Raw genomic sequence first — 18,642 nt, 5'->3', positions numbered from 1 at the left:
TGTGGGGCTGCTGTTTTGCCTAGGGTGGAGGAGCCCCCTATGGCTTTGGAGGGAGCAGTTTCAGGGATGGGCTCTGATGCTCCGTTATTACCTGCGACTGAAGGTGCGGAGCAGATCACTTTGGCTCAGTCCCAACAACCTGGGCTTGCAGGTGCGGTTGCGCCGCGGGCATTAGAACGAACATTATCAGGCAAGTTGTGCTCGGATGCTCTGCTGTTGCCTGCGACTGAAAGTACGAAGAGCAGATCTTTTCTGCACAGCCCCAACAGCTTGGGCTTGAACGTACGGTTGTGACGAGGGGTGAGTTAGAATCGGGTTTGGGGTCAGCTGCTGCGCCAGTTTTGACAATAGATTTGGGTGTCCTGCCTGCCAATCCACCGTCGTCCCAGTTTCGAGTGGCGGAGCTGGTGGAGGAGGCGATTGCTTCCGCTGCTGACAACCTCATTCACAGGTTGGCTGATCAAGTAATCGACAACTCCGATGAGTCGTCCATAGAGGCTGACCTAGAATTGGGGGAGCTTGGGGGCGGTGGTCTTGAGCTGGCGGGTTCAGTGGAGCAGGTCAGGGTGGAGGTGAGGGAGCAGCAGGGGGCTATGGTCGCTAACCTTAATCTTTCTCCTCGCAAGTCGGATGTTAGGGATGCGGTGCAGACGCGGTTGGATGCTTTGGAAAACCCGGAGGAGTGGCATACGGTGGCGAGCCGTCGCAATAGGAGAAAAGGTGATTCACCCCCCCTTACTTTCTACGACCACGATCATGATTAAGGCTATGTTTTGGAATGTCAGAGGAGTGGATAATGCTCTCACCATTGCACGTTTGAGGAAGTTGAAGCGGATGCATCAGGTTTCTTTGTTAGCGATGTGCGAACCAAAGGCGGGTCGCGACCGGCTTGATTTTATTCGAAATAGGCTGGGTTTTCGTCATGCTATCTCCAATGATGAGAGTCGGATTTGGGTGATGTACGGGCAAGACTATAGGTGTGATTTGTTGGTCGCCTCACACCAGTTCTTGGCGTTGGAGGTTACACATGCTGTTTTCCGTTGCTCTGTTGTAGCGGTCTTTGTCCATGCGTCGTGTGCCTCTCTTGATAGGGAGGCGCTGTGGCAACAGTTAGGAGAGGTGTGCCCTCAAGGGATGCCGACAATTTTTTTAGGGGATTTTAACGTCATTGTCGGGGCGAATGAAAAGAAAGGGGGTCGCCCATTTCGTGCTAGGGAGTCGGAGCCCTTCCTGAGTTTCATGGAGGGTGCTGAGTTAACAGATTTAGGGTTCTCTGGGTCTCAGTTCACCTGGTGCAATAATCGTTAGGGTAGAGCCAGGGTTTGGAAACGCCTGGACAGGGTACTCGTTAACCAGGATTGGTTGAGTTTAGGGGTGAACACAACGGTGGCTCATTTGAATAGGGTTGCCTCTGATCATTCCCCCTTGTTATTGTCTTGTTCTTTGGCCATGGGTGGGGCGCCTAAGAGTTTTCGTTTCTTGGACGTTTGGAGGTCACATGCGGATTTTCATAATGTAGTTCGTCAAGCGTGGGAGGTGGAGTGTGATGGGCGGCCCATTTGGGTTCTACTCGAGAAGTTAAAGGCGGTCAAGCAGGCTTTGCGTACATGGAATAAGGAGACATTTGGCAACATTTTTTACCGTGTCAAGGAAGATGAGGCAACAGTGTTGGCACTGGAACGCTCTTTGGAGGAGTGTCCCTCGGGGGAGGGTGAATTCCAGCTCCTCCGGGCGCAAGGGGCGCTCAAGATGTCCCTGTTACGGGAGGCCGCTTACTGGCGTCAGAAGGCACGGCTTCGGTGGCTTAGGGAAGGCGATGCCAATTCCAAATTTTTCCATGCGCAAGTAAAGCAGCGGAGGGCTCGGTCTTTCATCCATCGGATAAAGGATACGAATGGGGTATGGACGGAAGAGCCTTCCAGGATTGAAGAGATGGCGACCACTTTCTTTGCGGACATTTTGTCGCAACCAAGACATGGGCCGATGGATCTTTCGATGCTAGAGGTTATACCTTCGGTTATCACTGTGCAAGATAACATGGAGCTCAAGCAGTTTCCGACGGAGGAGGAAGTCAAGGCTGTGGTTTTTCAACTAGATGGTGGTAATAGTCCGGGTCCGGATGGTTTCACAGGATCATTCTTCACTTCATGTTGGGATATTGTGAAGGGGGAGGTTTATCGGGCTGTTTGTGATTTTTTTACAGGTGCGGAGCTGTCTTGGGGGTACACTGCTACGTGATTGGCCCTGATCCCTAAGACTCCTGGGCCGTCATCCTTCTCAGACTTTCGCCCTATCAGCTTGTGTAACTTTGTTAATAAAATTATGTCTAAGCTGTTGGCGCGACGTTTGGAGCGTGTGTTGCCACGACTTATCTCGCAGCAGCAGAGTGGCTTTGTGAAGGGTCGCCAGATATCGGATAACATACTTTTGGCCTTAGAGATGTGTTCAGCCTTGGGGAAGAAGGTACGGGGATCCAATGTTGTCCTTAAATTGGACATGGCCAAGGCATATGATCGGGTATCGTGGAATTTCTTGATCCAGGTCATGCGTAGGTTTGGGTTTGGGGAGCAATGGCTGGATATGGTTTGGAGGTTAATTTCTTCGTGCCACTTCTCAGTATTGGTTAACGGAAAGCCGTGTGGTTTTTTCCGTTCGTCTCGGGGTCTACGGCAAGGGGACCCATTATCTCCGGCTTTATTTATTATAGCGGCTGAGGTGTTGTCTAGAAGCTTGAATGAGTTACCGGGGGAGTCGAGGTTTGCTCCGTTCTTCGTGACGCGGGAATGCCCTCCTCTCACTCATCTTGCTTATGCAGATGACGTAATAATCTTCTCCAACGGTGGTAAGCGGTCCCTTGGGTGTGTCATGCGGGTGCTGGAGGGCTATCAGGGGGTGTCTGGGCAGTTGGTGAATGTTGCGAAGAGCTGTTTTCTGGTAGATAGGAGGGTCTCGTTGGTCCGTAGGAGGTTAATTGCGCAGGTCACTGGGTTCCCTGCTAAGAGTTTGCCAATAACCTATTTGGGTTGCCCATTGTTTGGGGGGAGAAGAGTGAGGTCTTTATTCGCTGAGTTACTCTCCAAAGTATCTCACCGAATTTCGTCTTGGCAGGGCCGATGGTTATCAATGAGTGCGCGGGCATTGCTTATTAAGCATGTATTGTCGTCCATGCCGATTCATATGCTGGCAGTTTTGGAACCTCCAAGGGGGGTTACCTCTGACCTCGAGCGGATGCTTACTAGATTCTTTTGGGGCGAATCGGAATTTGGTGCCAAACGTCATTGGGCGAAGTGGGAGAAGCTTTGCTTCCCGGAGGAGGAAGGGGGGGTTGGGTTTCGGTCCCTCCAGGCGGTCGTTGCGGCGTTCTCCTGTAAATTATGGTGGATGTTTCGGTGTGGTCAATCTCTTTGGGCGAAATTTATGAGAGCACGATATTTTGGGTCTCGACACCCGAATCAAGCTCCGTTTCCTGCTCAGCTGTCTGCTAGTTGCAAGCGTATGCTTGGGGTCCGGTCGTCAATGGAGCAATGGTTAAAGTGGGATCTGTCTAGGGGAGAGGTGGCTTTTTGGTGGGACAACTGGAGTGGTTTGGGCCCTTTGGCATGGCGGTATCCTGATTTGGCGTCAAATGCGATGGTCTCGAATTTTTTACGAGAGGGTCAATGGGACTACTTGGCTTTAGCGGGGTTCCCCTCGGAGATTATAGAAATGGTTCAGGGGTCCTTCTTTTGTTTTGGATCGGACCCGGATGCTTTGGTCTGGAGCTTGGATCCCTCAGGGGTTTTTTCGTTGAGGTCTGCTTATCAGCTTGTTCGCCCGGCTCGGGCTCGCTCCTGGGTGTGTTCCTATTTTTGGCAGTCATCCGTTCCACGGAAATTTTCCTTCTTCATGTGGCGTTTACTAAATGGCCATCTGCCAGTGGATGATGTGCTGCGGAAATTCCAGATTCATGATCCTTCTAAGTGTCATTGTTGCTTGCCGGCCCAAGGTGAAACGTTGCAGCATGTGTTCTCTACTGGTCAATTGGCGGGTGTGACTTGGATGTTCTTCGAGCGCTCCTTAGGAGTGTCTGTACGAGGTGTGGCCGTTAGGTCTCGATGTTCTGATTGGTGGATGTCCCCTGTTAAAGGGAAGGCGCTCCGCTGGGTGTCTCGGATTCTTTCGGTCCTTATTCTATGGTTCTTATGGCGTGCCAGGAATGCATCCAGGTTTGAGGGGTACAAGGTTTCTGGGGTTCAGGTTCGGGTTTCTATCTGTTCCGAATTGCAAAGGTTAGCTCAAATCCACTTTCCAGGGATCGCGCTTTTGCCTTGCCAGTGGGAGGGGTTCCTAGAGGTTTTGTCTTCGGCCAGAAGGGTGTTAGTAGCTAAGGCGGTGAGGTGGACTTTCCCTGTGGAGGGTTCTTTTAAGCTTAACACTGATGGTTGTTCTACGGTCGGTGGTAGTCGGGGCGGTGGGGTGATTAGGGATTCGAGGGGAAAACTCATTATTGCTATTGCGGATTCTTTTGGCTCTCTGGATTCCCTGCAGGCTGAGGCTCGGGCTCTCTTGTTAGGGCTTCAGCTGGGGTACAGCTTAGGGATTTCGCAGATGTTTGTTGAATCTGATTGCTTGGTCTTAGTCAATTGTTTAAAGGGGGTTTGGGGGGTTCCTGCGGTGATTCGGCTAGTTGTTCGTGCTGTTCGTCTGGTTACTTCTGCTGGCCATCTGCTTGGTCATTGCTACCGGGAGGGGAACATGGTGGCGGACTCGCTCGCAACGTTTGGGGTGGAGTGTGGCTCTCGATCTATTTTCACGTCAGCGTCTCAGTTGCCCCTGCGCTCCAGGGGGCTTTTATCTCTGGACATGCAGAATTTTTGTAGTTTTCGTTTTTCTCTTAGGATGTAGGGATCTGGATGATTCCTTGGCGTTGTGTTCTGGTTTTGATGAATAAAACAGGTTTGTTTTTAAAAAAAAAAAAAAAAACCTTAAATTCAAAGATGAGCATTTTTTGTTCGTGATATTGTTGTATCACACATTCTAATAGATGTATATTAAACAATTATGAAACCACTAATTCACGCCATTTTTTGTGTGTAATTTACTAGTAACTTCCCTATGGTTTAACACATTATCACATGACCTCCCTAACGTTTAAAATATTCACATAATCCCTTGTGACTTTATGTAAAGTGGATATTTGATAGAAAAAACAACCTAGACAAGGTTGTTAGTTGAAATATCATTATTTCTCTTACTTAAGTGCCAATCCAAATGAGAGTCTAACCACTTTGTATAAAATCATGGGGGGAATAGTATAGATATATGAAAAACTATAGGAGAATTAAGTGAATTTTTATTAAAAAAAAAAAACTATAAGGAGGTTAAATGGATATTATAATTTCACCATATAAGTTTTTAGAGTGTGTGAGGATCAATTTCTGTAACATGAGATACTTTCTCTCCATTTTTCACTTTACATAAAGCTATAGAAGGTTATGTGGACATTTTGAAACGTTAAGAAAATCATGTGCCAATATGCAAAACTATGGGGGACTATTTTTTTTTTGGTGTACAAAAGGAATCAAATAATCAAGTATAAGGAAAATTTTTCACCTAAAGGATCATTTTGCAGTGTTCACTCGCTAGTGTTTGTCTAAATCGCTCGGTCTTGGTTGCATAATTTTACACATAACACTTGATTAGTAAATAGGATATCAGAGGAATAAGAAAGGAGTATCTTAAAAACAACACAAGCACTTATACTTTTACCTGGCTTGCTGTTCTAGATTGTGTTTAGTTAATGGCTTTTATCCAGTGCAACTCTTACATTTTCATATGGTTCTGATAATTGTAATTTAGAATTAATAATTGTAATTTAGAATTAAGTTTAGGACTATCATAAATGCAAAGATTGTAAGTAGTATGAAAATAGTAACTTCTGATTGTAATGTGGAAAATTGAAAGAACGGGAATGAGCAAAAATCGAAAGAGTTCTGAGGAAGTCCAAACTAAAAGAGGGTAGTGGCCCAGGAGGTTTTTCTTTTGTTTAGTGCTGGTTATTATTGTACTATCTACTATATTGTGGTGATCTTAATTTTAGATGGATCAAACTTTTAAGTTTCAGCTAAAATTCATGTAAGAAGGAAGCTATCTATAAAAACTTCAAAGATTCTATGAAAAGCTATCTATGTTTGATGCATAACTAATTAATACTACTATGTAACAATGATCATCTAGAAAGCTTTTGCTCGAGTTCCTAGTGTTTCAAAGTACATACATTATAGATAAACAAAAGAATGAAAAGAGGTTTGGACAAATAAAACTACATGTGACACCCTGCAAGAAGGAGGGTTTTCTTTTATATATATCTTTGTTGGCCGAGCGGAGGAGCACAGCTTTTAAACTTGGAAAAGAAGAAAAAAAGTTTTGCACAAAGTGAAAGGGCCATATCCGGCCGCAAATCCGGCCAGTTCTTGGCCGGATTGCTGGCCGGATTGTTGTTGGTTTTTGAAAAAAAAAAAAGGATTTCGTCTCTGCCTTGAATCCGGCCAAGAATCCGACCGGATTGTGACGTGGCATGTCGGCCATCACCTTTGACCAGCTAATTTTTCTTCCTTCTTATCCTGTTTTTGGCCAAAATATCTTCATTTTTGCTCCTTGCTCAACCGAGCTTCATAGAGAGAAAAGAGAGAAAGTCCTTCAATTTTATAACTTCAATTTCTTGCTCAATCTTACGATTTCACCGTTAGTTTTTCAATCTATTCCATACAAGTGCTCTCTAAGGAGGTTTGAAGCTATTGATGGAGTTGTTTTGGAGGTGGAAGTTCTAAGCTACCATTTTCTTGAGGTGTGAAGGTATCTTGCTAAGAACTTCTTATCTACTTCAATTGATTGTTAATTGGTGGATTAGAGATGTTGTATATACTATTTTGTGGAAGATTTCATGGGTTAAAGGAGTTTATGGTGAATTTCTGATTTATTAGTGAATTTTCTGATTATATGTGATAATTGTTGTTTGGCCATTGAACGATAGTTTGGTTGGGTATAAGGTGAAGTTTATTTGTGCTAGATATGATTTCCTACGGAAAATTTCCGCTTGTGGGGGTTAATTCCAGTTTTAGGGTTTAATTTGGGACTTTTATTGGTTGATCATTGGAGCTCTCATTTGATTAAGATTGAAGGGGTATTTGTGACCCTTATCAAGAGTGTTTGATGGTCTATGATGTATATGTGTAAGTGTGGTTAATTGCTATGCGAATTGGTATTTGATTGTAGGGTGAAAGTGAAGTGATTAAGGGGACATGCTGCCCAATCTTTGAGAGGGCTTGATTGCTTTGGGTTTGTGATTTAGGGTTTGGATTTGAGCAAGGCAATGATGTATGATCGATGGTTCATGAACCGTGGAGGTGAGTGACCTCATACTATTTCCAAAGTTATTTATGAACCGTTTCCTGCTTTATTTACTCGATTTCATATCATGCGTGCTTGCATGTGAGTTCATGACATGATTTGGCTTCAATGAGTTCTTGGGAAGTCTTGTGCTGAACATCAATGTCTCCACCACTGTTTACTGTTCATCTGGAGCACCAACGGGCTCCCTCTTACTGTTTAACGTTAAATGATCTATTTGAGCGTTGGAGGTTTAAGTACAATGATTTCACTGGCTCATGAGAGCAATAAACGTACATTTGATTACTGATACATGCCATCATTGAAATGAACTATTAAGAAACTGATTTGAGGACTGCTTTTACTGGTTACTCGCTGAGTTTCTAGCTCACCCCAAAACTGTTTTATTCCCCTCCACAGGTCTCGAGGCGACGGAAGTTTTTGTATTAACGTTCTCCATGTGAATGGTTGGAATATCTCTTGTACCGTTGAAGTTTTAGTTCTACTTTGTGTAATATTTGGGACTGCGATTGTACTTGTAATTATGTGTGAACTGAGACCCTTTGTCTTATTCGGGAAATTAGTATTGCTTTTATCTCTTGAGCTTTTAGTGTGTAGTGCAATTGAGAAGTATTCGCTTCACTTATGTTATGTAAAGTTGTGGAACATTTGATGTATATTTGAGATTTATATTGTAATTTAATTGAGGACTGTAGTAAACGACTGAGTCCCGGCGAGAGTTGGGCAGGCGGTCCGCTGAACCCTTTAGTTTGCCCTAGGGGGAGGTGGGGCTGTCACAGTTGGTATCAGAGCTAAGGTTTCAGATCCCTGTAGTGTATCCTAAACTTGAAATTTAGGATGCCGGACTGTGGGCCTAGTTTGAAATGTGATTTCTTGTAGGACTGAAACTCAGACAAGTAAGTGTTGTTTGACTCTTGGTGCTTGTTTGGAATGTTTGAGTGACTTTTGAGGACTTGGAAAAGAAGAAAAAATTTTTGCACAAAGTGAAAGGGCCAAATCCAGCCGCAAATCCGGCCAGTTCTTGGCCGGATTGCTGGCCGGATTGTTGTTGGTTTTTGAAAAAAAAAAAGGATTTCGTCTCTGCCTTGAATCCGGCCAAGAATCCGACCGGATTGTGACGTGGCATGTCGGCCATCACCTTTGACCAGCTAATTTTTCTTCCTTCTTATCCTGCTTTTGGCCAAAATATCTTCATTTTTGCTCCTTGCTCAACCGAGCTTCATAGAGAGAAAAGAGAGAAAGTCCTTCAATTTTATAACTTCAATTTCTTGCTCAATCTTGCGATTTCACCGTTAGTTTTTCAATCTATTCCATACAAGTGCTCTCTAAGGAGGTTTGAAGCTATTGATGGAGTTGTTTTGGAGGTGGAAGTTCTAAGCTACCATTTTCTTGAGGTGTGAAGGTATCTTGTTAAGAACTTCTTATCTACTTCAATTGATTGTTAATTGGTGGATTAGAGATGTTGTATATACTATTTTGTGGAAGATTTCATGGGTTAAAGGAGTTTATGGTGAATTTCTGATTTATTAGTGAATTTTCTGATTATATGTGATAATTGTTGTTTGGCCATTGAATGATAGTTTGGTTGGGTATAAGGTGAAGTTTATTTGTGCTAGATATGATTTCCTACGGAAAATTTCCGCTTGTGGGGGTTAATTCCAGTTTTAGGGTTTAATTTGGGACTTTTATTGGTTGATCATTGGAGCTCTCATTTGATTAAGATTGAAGGGGTATTTGTAACCCTTATCAAGAGTGTTTGATGGTCTATGATGTATATGTGTAAGTGTGGTTAATTGCTATGCGAATTGGTATTTGATTGTAGGGTGAAAGTGAAGTGATTAAGGGGACATGCTGCCCAATCTTTGAGAGGGCTTGATTGCTTTGGGTTTGTGATTTAGGGTTTGGATTTGAGCAAGGCAATGATGTATGATCGATGGTTCATGAACCGTGGAGGTGAGTGACCTCATACTATTTCCAAAGTTATTTATGAACCGTTTCCTGCTTTATTTACTCGATTTCATATCATGCGTGCTTGCATGTGAGTTCATGACATGATTTGGCTTCAATGAGTTCTTGGGAAGTCTTGTGCTGAACACCAACGTCTCCACCACTGTTTACTGTTCATCTGGAGCACCAACGGGCTCCCTCTTACTGTTTAACGTTAAATGATCTATTTGAGCGTTGGAGATTTAAGTACAATGATTTCACTGGCTCATGAGAGCAATAAACGTACATTTGATTACTGATACATGACATCATTGAAATGAACTATTGAGAAACTGATTTGAGGACTGCTTTTACTGGTTACTCGCTGAGCTTCTAGCTCACCCCAAAACTGTTTTATTCCCCTCCACAGGTCTCGAGGCGACGGAAGTTTTTGTATTAACGTTCTCCATGTGAATGGTTGGAATATCTCCTGTACCGTTGAAGTTTTAGTTCTACTTTGTGTAATATTTGGGACTGCGATTGTACTTGTAATTATGTAAGAACTGAGACCCTTTGTCTTATTCGGGAAATTAGTATTGCTTTTATCTCTTGAGCTTTTAGTGTGTAGTGCAATTGAGAAGTATTCGCTTCACTTATGTTATGTAAAGGTGTGGAACATTTGATGTATATTTGAGATTTATATTGTAATTTAATAGAGGACTGTAGTAAACGACTGAGTTCCGGCGAGAGTTGGGCAGGCGGTCCGCCGAACCCTTTGGTTCGCCCTAGGGGGAGGTGGGGCTGTCATACTACACATGATATCAGTATCACCAAAATCGTAATGTAAGTGATAGGATATCTTCACTAAAAAAAGAAAAATAAGTAGTCAAATTTTTTCCGTTTAGAATAATCCATGCTTCTCTAGTTAATTTCTATGCAATCTATATTTCTAGTCAAATAAAAAAATTTCATGTTTAATTTATGCCAAATATTAACACTTACATCCATATACATAGACCGAACATAAAAGAATTGCTATTGCCTGTGGATCATCTAATTTAGAAATTTGTAAACAACTAAACAAGAAAAAAAACTGCAAGTTCCGTTTAAGATGCGTTCTTTTCCTATGAAAACCATAGTGCGGTAGTAATAAATCCATGCGTGTTTTTATGATAAGAATTCCACTATATTTTAATGAATTGAAATATTATAGAAATTAAAGATTAAAAACAGCAAAAAAAGAAGAAGAAGAAGAAAACAATTGAACCCTCCTCATTATGATTATAGCCCTTTTTTAATAATTTATTTAAGGAGAAACATTTCTTTATTTGGACTTCCAATTTAAACCCTACAACTCACATGAATTTTCTTGTAAATATACCATCTTTTTTTCTCCTAATCCCTTATTTCCTACTACATATAAGTAGTTGCGCATTTTAGTATTCACCAAATTTTGCACGTTTTCGTTTCCCCTCTTAGCCTTAAGAGTTTTGTACTTCTTCCGTTTTCCCTCTTGTGCTTGGTGCACTTGTACCTTTTTGCTTAGTGCAACTTAAGTCTTCCCCTTTTATTCGCTTGATGCAATGCCTGATGCAATGTAGCATGTGTATGATAAGCAATAATATATATATATACATTTGATGGTCCTTTGGTATGCCGTTTTGCTATTTATGTTTGATTTTTCTTATTCAATTGGCAGTAAATGTAATGGTTTTTTTAAAAAAAGATTTAATAGTGTAAAATGACTATTAAAAAGTATTTTGAAATGTAATTATAGGCCAAGAAATAAAAAAAGATGAGTTTGTTTTAATAAATGCAATGATCTTAGTTTTGTGTAATAATAGATAAAAAATTAAGATGTTTTCTTTGTGATTGCTGCAATGGAATTTAGCTTTGAAATATTTATAAGTATAAAAAGTATTTTTTAATTCCTTAAATATTTTTAAAAATTCATAAAAATAAATTCATAAAAAATATAAATCAATTCAAGGCATTGCTCTTCGATCCAATGAATTTTAGAACATATAGATCTTGAACTTGTAGATTAGATGAGGTAAGTTATGTCAGTGCAAATTAATTATGTTTTACTATTGCTACAAATTATTTATGTAATTTGTATTTTATCTATATCAATTCTCAAGAGAATATATTTTGACAAAAAAATTCTTAAGAGAATATAAAAATATTAAGAATATATATATAATTCTTTTTCATAATTAGAAAACAATAGTAATAGTTTTCCATAATTAGTATGACACAATCATTTTATTGAATGATTAATTAGTCATTTTTGGGTTTACTTTCAATGCTTAATTAGCTTCATTAGTTAATTGTTTTTCTAATTTGTCATTGAATTTATAGATTTGGCTACCTAATTTCATTTTTATGATAAATTTATGTGCTTAGTTTATCTACTGCATTGGCTCTAGAAGATACCTTTTATCTTCTTAATTATTATGTGTATAATATATAATTATATAGTTATGCACATAATTCAATGGTTGTATGTCATGTACACTTTGGGAAATATCATAATACAATAATTTGAAAAAATATATTTCAATTCACATATTTGCGCATTTGATTTTTTACCATTTACAAGTAATTTCTTGTGGTTGACCCTTTAAATTGTAATGCCGAATATTATTTTTGTGAAAGATGTGATTGCAAGACAAATCACTTGTCTAGTTAGTGGATCGGTTATTTACCATTTTCCATATATAAGATGCCTTTTTGTTTGTGTAATCATGCATATTTTCAAAATTTACCACTGATTTATTGATTTTAAACTATTGAAAATCATAATTTGATAGCTCTGGCAGTAAGCAAGACTATGCTATATACAAATTGCCAAGCTATTTCTATTTCTATTCCTTTTTTATCTACATACTTCCTTTTCATCTTCATGTTTACTTTTGTCTGCTCTTCAAGTATCTTATTCTTTGTTTTTTTTTTCTTGTTCTTTTGTTGTTTTGCATGAAATTTGTTAAGGGATTTAAGTTTTTTTTTTTCAATTTTTTTCATGATTGAATAAGGCTGAGGTTCTGAGCTTTTGTTTGTCTTTGTTGCTTGCATGTAATTGTTGTTCTGTTAGTTTGACTAAATGTTTACGTACCTCTTTTGTTATGCTTTTATGTACCAGCTTTATTCCTAATTTTTTTCCTGTCATCTTATAAGTAAGTTTTACTATAAATCTCTTGCTTGTTTCCTTTTTTTTTTTTTTCCTGGTAGCCTTCATTCATTATTAGTTGATTGTGATTGTGTTTCTACATATGTTGTATTTGTGTTACAAATTGTTATCAGTTTTATCTCTATTGTTAAAGTTATAAGATCGTTTTCTCCTTTTAAAAAATTAATGTGTCCATCTAATTTAAGATTGAGCTAGTTTTATCTTAGTTTTATCTATGTTGTTAAAGTTATAAGATAGTTTTCTCCTTTTAAAAAAATTAATGTGTCCATCTAATTTAGAATTGAGCTTGTCTAAGTTGAGTTTGAGTGAAGAGTGCGGTAAGAACACTCCTAAAAGACTAAAGCAGAGTGAAAGATCCAAAAATCAATATGTGATGCTCTCTAATGAAGAAAAGGAGACTCGCCATGCAAAACAAAGGTAGACTTGTCACAAATGAAAGGAAAAGCAGTTCCTTTTTCTTCCCCGCTCAGAACAAGTGCAAAAAACTATAGGTTTTTTCTTACAAAATCCACTAGTCAATCGTCAGGTCACTACAATTCTTAAGTCAGATATATTTATAAATTTTACTAATACAATTATACATTTTGTAAATTAGTTAAACTTTATATTTTTGGTTTGTATGCAAATCTAGAATGTTTGATCTTCTTTTGTTATGCCTTAATACAATTATACCTATTTTTGTTAAATAACTATTTAGTATACTTTTAGTTATATGTGTGTTTTATCATTGCCGATTTGAAGGCAATAACAGCAATACCTTCAATGACAATAAAGCAAAAAAGCCAAATAGTTGTGAGACCTCGAGAAATGTCTATGGTATGTCTTGTAAACTCAATATGGTATGTCTTCTAACTGTCTATTAATAATTTTTTTTTTATTTGGATAGGTTAGAGTTATCATTGAAAATTCCTCCATATAATGAAAAGTTTAAAGGTCATGTCTCAAAATTTTCTATTTGTGATAGAGGTTTCATTATCTATGTATTTACTGATTTGTATTTTGTTATTTTTGTTAGCAAACGGATTTTACATTCATTTATTTATTCTATATCTCTTATGTTTTACAGGTTCTACTTCCAAAAAAAGAACTAATTACAAGTGTTTCAGAAGTAATAGTCTACTGAATTCAAGAATGTTGTTTAGCTATATTTGGTTTTTATATTTTGTTATTCACTCTATTACTTGTATATCTAATTACTTTTCATTGTTGCATTATAGATGAGCCACCGATTTGTAATGATTGATACAAATTTCTATATGCATCCTTAAAAGATCCTTTCAACAAAGAAACAAGTGTTTATACCTAAGATCTATTTTTGCTAAAAAAGTTGTAGAGTTTTCTCTACTGTTACCTGTGTATAAGTCATTGATAAGTGCATATTTTGAGTGTTTTAAGTGTGTTTTATTAGTTAGTTTTAGTGTGTTTTATTTAGTTTTATAGCTAATTAGTTAGGATTCTAGTGAAAATATGCATTTTGTGATTTAAGTGGTAAAATTGCATTTCTATGGATTTTAATGGTGAAAACTTTATGTTTTTGTAGGTTTAAGGATTCAATCTTCAAATGGAGTGCATTGAGAAGATAATTGAATGATTGATGATGGTTTGAAGTGATAAAAAGAGAATATGAAGTGCAAGAGATGAAATGCAATTAAAGGCAGTTTTCCACCTTTGACACCTTATAGTATTTCGACAATATCTTGAGCTACAAGTATTGAATTGAGGTGATTCTTGTATCATTTTGAAACTAAGAGATCTACTTTTGGTATAAAGACATCAAAGTCCAATTTAATCGTTTTCATTGTCAAAAAGTCGAAATACAAAAGTGCAATTCTATTGTCGAAAGATGAAACCAGGTTATGACCAATCGAGGGTATTTTGGTCATTTCTCGGTCCACACAGCTCCAAATTGGATAATTCTTAATATATTGGAAAGCTAACTCAAAAGAGCTACAACTTTCATATATTTGCACAAGAGCTAGTTCAACATCAATCATCAAGAAAATATCAGTTCAAGTTGGACTAAAAATAGAGCAAAGGTGAATTCTGCCCAGAAAGAGCAAACCTACAAAAAGAGTAAAATAGGGGGTCAAAACGCAGGCATAGGCAGCATTTTCTACCCACATTTTAGTGGATTTCGACTGCAACTTGTTCTGCAACTTGTGCTCTTTTCACACAATCTTTTTGACCATTTTTTTTGCAAATATTCTGACTGGAAATGATCAAATGAGCATGGAAACTTTAACAAGCAACCTTTGAGAGTTTCAAGAGTTAAAAATGCCAACTAGAAACAACTCATTTTGACTCTTGAATCCTCTATAAATAGCAGCCTTTGGAGACCATTTTAACAACTTTGGAAGGATGGAGAAACTCACCAAAAATGTAGTCTTCACAAGAATTTCCTTAGTTCATTAGTTAGGGTAGGTTAGTATAGTTAGTGTAGTTTATCCTTCTTATATTTGTAGTTCGATTTGGATGAAGATTTGAAGAGCAAAGATGGAGAGTTAGAGCTCATGTGACAAGGGTGATTTCTCTCCTATCACTTTCTCTTTTGTATTTAAATTTATGTTTAACTATAATACAAGTTTGGATCTTATTCTTCATGTTTAGTTAAAATTTATGCCTAGAGTATGGATGAACTTATTATATCTTGCTAGTGATATTTACTTGGTTATTTGATAATATTATTTTGAGCAAGTTATTTATCACTTTTGCTTATCTAATCATGATTAACCAGCCATTAACTATGATAATCTTAAGGTGTCAAGTTTGCAATGTGAATTGAAATTTAACACTAGTTCAAAGAAGTGATAAACTTAGGAAATTCACTCACAAGAGTAGAGGAGTACCTTTGTGGCTTTAGTGACTTGTTTCATGTAATTTCATAGAAGAAATTAGTTTGTAATTAATTTCATACCTACGAGAGTAGGTATGACTTAGTTACAAGTATAGTTGATTCACTACGAGAGTAGGTTTCACATACATTTGAAAATTATGTCATAACTAGCCAAGATAATAGTATCACTTAACCGGTAATGTCATTTGTAAGAGTAGTAAGGAATTCCATACCTCTAAAAGCTTTCTAATGTATTTTTGTTACTTTTATAGTGTAGATTTAATTTCTTGTACTTGTGATAGTCTAAATAATAAAAGAGTTTGAAAACCATCGATAATTGACAATCTTCCTTGTAGGATCAACACCTAATACCCCTATGTTCAATAAACGACTCGTATACTAGCCAAAAATGGCGTGTGGAGTATTTAGAATTTATAAATGTAAAACTTTACTATGAAATAAGCTTATGATAAACTATAGTATTATCATCTCATTCTTATACAAAATGGTTATTTTCATACTTAACAAGGAAACTAAAAAAGTTACTACTGCTATAGTTATTTATGTGTCACCTAGCACACTCGTGGTTGAAACTAGCTAAATAACACAAGAAATTCATAATTCAACATACGATTAGACTTGTGGCTAATATATTACATGTCATTTTTTGGATAATAAAAGTGCATTTAGTGTTGGATTGCAAAGATCATAACTGCTGCTATAACATTATTCAAAAATAGACCTTTATTTGCCATAGTTACTACAGCAGAAAAGCTAGTTTCACGAAAAGATGAAATAAATAGAAAGAAATCCTACACCATTGTCACATATCCAAATAATAGAAGTTTGATTGATAAGGGTACCAACTCTTAAGATAAGTTAAATTAGTCAATAAGAAAAATTAAATCATATACATTATTTTTATGTTTTTCTAATACTAACATATATGTTTGTATTACCTGTGTGATAACATTCAAATCAATTTAAGAAGCAAAAAAAAAAAAGGAATAGCTATTAGTTTTTTTTTTCAGGTCTGGAGGCTAATCCCCCAAGTTGGGCAGAGTTTTGCCCCAAAGATATCCAACAACGGTAGCATGTGAGGGTCGAACCTAAGACCTTACTGTAACTACAGACAACCAGTCCCAGCCGAGCTACCCACAGGGGGCAATAGTGTACTAGTTAGTATCTTGGAAGTTGAGGATATAGACATTCTCATCAATATATGTGCTAAGATCGTAGATATAATACTTATATATCGGGAATTTGAAAAATCTCTGTTCATCTCTGAAGAAAAATGTTAGATATTTGGTCCGTTTACATGATTTCATCAAATTTGTATACGACTATATAAATTTGCTATTTACTTTAACAATATTATACTGGTTAATTGTCCTACCTCTTCAAGAGATAAATGAAATCAAGGAACATATTTTATACAACATATAAAGTTAATTTATAATATTTCCAGTGAATATGTTTTTACAGCTATTGAATCAGAAGTTAGGTTATATTTTATATAATTTGTGAGGACCTTAAAAAAAATTTTCATTATCTTCTGGAAAATTAAATCAAAATATTATTGAAAATATTAAAATTATCCAATAATATGTATTTATATTTAAATAATATTGTTTTCAATCATTCAAATGTTGCATTTCAATTTATTTGAATTTTTAAGATTTAATTGACGGTTCGCGTTCGGCAAAACCCTAAGTTGAATTTTCGCGCACCGACGCGCGAATTAGTCCTAAGTTGAAATGTAGTATATGTAGAGGCTATAAAAAGGTATAATTAAGTTGGAGAAATGTTAGATGAGGAATGTGAGGACTCGCAATTTATTTCTTTTAAATTCCCATTCTGAGGTTATTTAATTAGTTAATTGTTCAATTATTTCGAATATTATTTTCTAGCCCTATTGGACCCAATTCTATAGCATTATAGCTCATGAGTAATTTTAAGGCAATTAGTTCGCAATTCAAGCCTTGAAAGTTGTTAAGTGTGAATAGTGCCCGTAGGCTCAGGAATAGTAACTGACTTGAGAGTTCATGAGCCCGAATAATGGGAGATTTATACCCTAGTCTTAAAATAGGTATTTTTATGCCTAAATATCCATGTATTAGTTAGAAATGCCATCGTTAGAAGAATTTCTCAAAAATTTCACCTTATTGCGCATAAGTGGGAAATACGCGTTTTACACGCGCGATTTATTTGAAGGACTTTAGAACCTTATTTTGAGGTCATTAAGAGTGAATGATAATTACATGAATATGTGTGCATTAGAGATTTAGTGCACAGTTAAAACAAACCTCAGAGGAAACGGGCGTGAAACGCGCGCGTGATACACTGTTCACGGTTGACTTGGGAGCACAAAAGTTGTACCACACTCAAGCTTCTCAAGGAAGCTTTCCATTTCAGATTTTTCCCTCCCTTTCCCCTCACCATAACCGCCGGTCTCTACTCTCTCTCACACTCCAAATTTCACAATTTTTCCTCCACCATTTTCTTGCTCCAATTCACACCAAATTCACCACACAAGCTCAAGACAACTTGGACAATCACTTGGACAAAGAAGGAGCTGCACATTCACGGATTTTCTTGGGGCTTTTGGGACACCAAAATCTGACCTTTTAGTACACAAATAAGGTAACCATGATCCACTCTTTAATTCTTGTTCAATGAGGGCCAACTCACACAACTCACACTTAAGAGCTTGATTATGCTTATGGGTAGCTTATTATTGTTGGAAATTGTTAAATGTGGGCTCTATGAACTCCCACTTTGAGTTGATGGCTGTGATGATGTTTGATGATGGTTTTATTGTTGAATTAGTGCTTAAGGAAGTAGATTAAAGGTGCATTATTGCTAGAAACTTCATTGAGCTCTTGAAGCAAAAAGTTCTGATTCTGCCCCTGCCAAGACCGACCTTTTTCATGCGAAATTCTGAGGTTTTAACGGCTTGTATTTGATGTTTATGTGTTGTTGGAGTTGTGTGTAAAGTTTCATTGAAATATATTGAGGTTTGGTTGACCAAAGGTGATGAATTCCAAAACCAGCAAAATCTGGAAATTTTTCCCGTATGGCTCAGGCAGCCATTTTGTTTCGATCATAACTCTGCCCTCCGACATCGAAATTGAGTGCCGTTAGCGCCATTAGAAACTAGACTCTTCCAGATTTCCAACGGTGTAAAATTGACGTCCTGGTTCCACCTGAGTGAACCGTGGCAGTCTTTTAAAGTCACCTATCCTGCTCCACTGGTTCACTGGAAGCCAGGATATGAGCTGCGTTTTGTTGCCAGATTTCGAGC

General features: G+C 37.8%; 2 protein-coding genes across 2 annotated transcripts; both read left to right on the top strand.

Moving 5' to 3' along the window:
- The first annotated feature begins 768 nt into the window (after positions 1-768).
- Positions 769-1,308, top strand: LOC113766683. The gene has a single exon (XM_027310851.1). The coding sequence runs from the start codon at positions 769-771 to the stop codon at positions 1,306-1,308; it is 540 nt and encodes a 179-aa protein (XP_027166652.1).
- Positions 1,309-1,449: 141 nt separating this feature from the next.
- LOC113766674 lies at positions 1,450-2,238 on the top strand. Its single transcript, XM_027310840.1, has one exon. It carries the CDS (start codon positions 1,450-1,452, stop codon positions 2,236-2,238), a length of 789 nt encoding a protein of 262 aa, XP_027166641.1.
- The last annotated feature ends 16,404 nt before the right edge of the window (positions 2,239-18,642 follow it).

This window comes from Coffea eugenioides, chromosome 1 (assembly GCF_003713205.1).
Source record: "Coffea eugenioides isolate CCC68of chromosome 1, Ceug_1.0, whole genome shotgun sequence".
NCBI lineage: Eukaryota > Viridiplantae > Streptophyta > Magnoliopsida > Gentianales > Rubiaceae > Coffea > Coffea eugenioides.
Note: the sequence above shows the minus strand (reverse complement) of the source record. Positions and strands in the feature narration are given on the sequence as shown.

What these genes read in the sequence shown, in the direction of transcription:
- LOC113766683 (XM_027310851.1), top strand. Translation starts at nt 769, where the DNA reads ATGTTTTGGAATGTCAGAGGAGTGGATAATGCTCTCACCATTGCACGT.
- LOC113766674 (XM_027310840.1), top strand. Translation starts at nt 1,450, where the DNA reads ATGGGTGGGGCGCCTAAGAGTTTTCGTTTCTTGGACGTTTGGAGGTCA.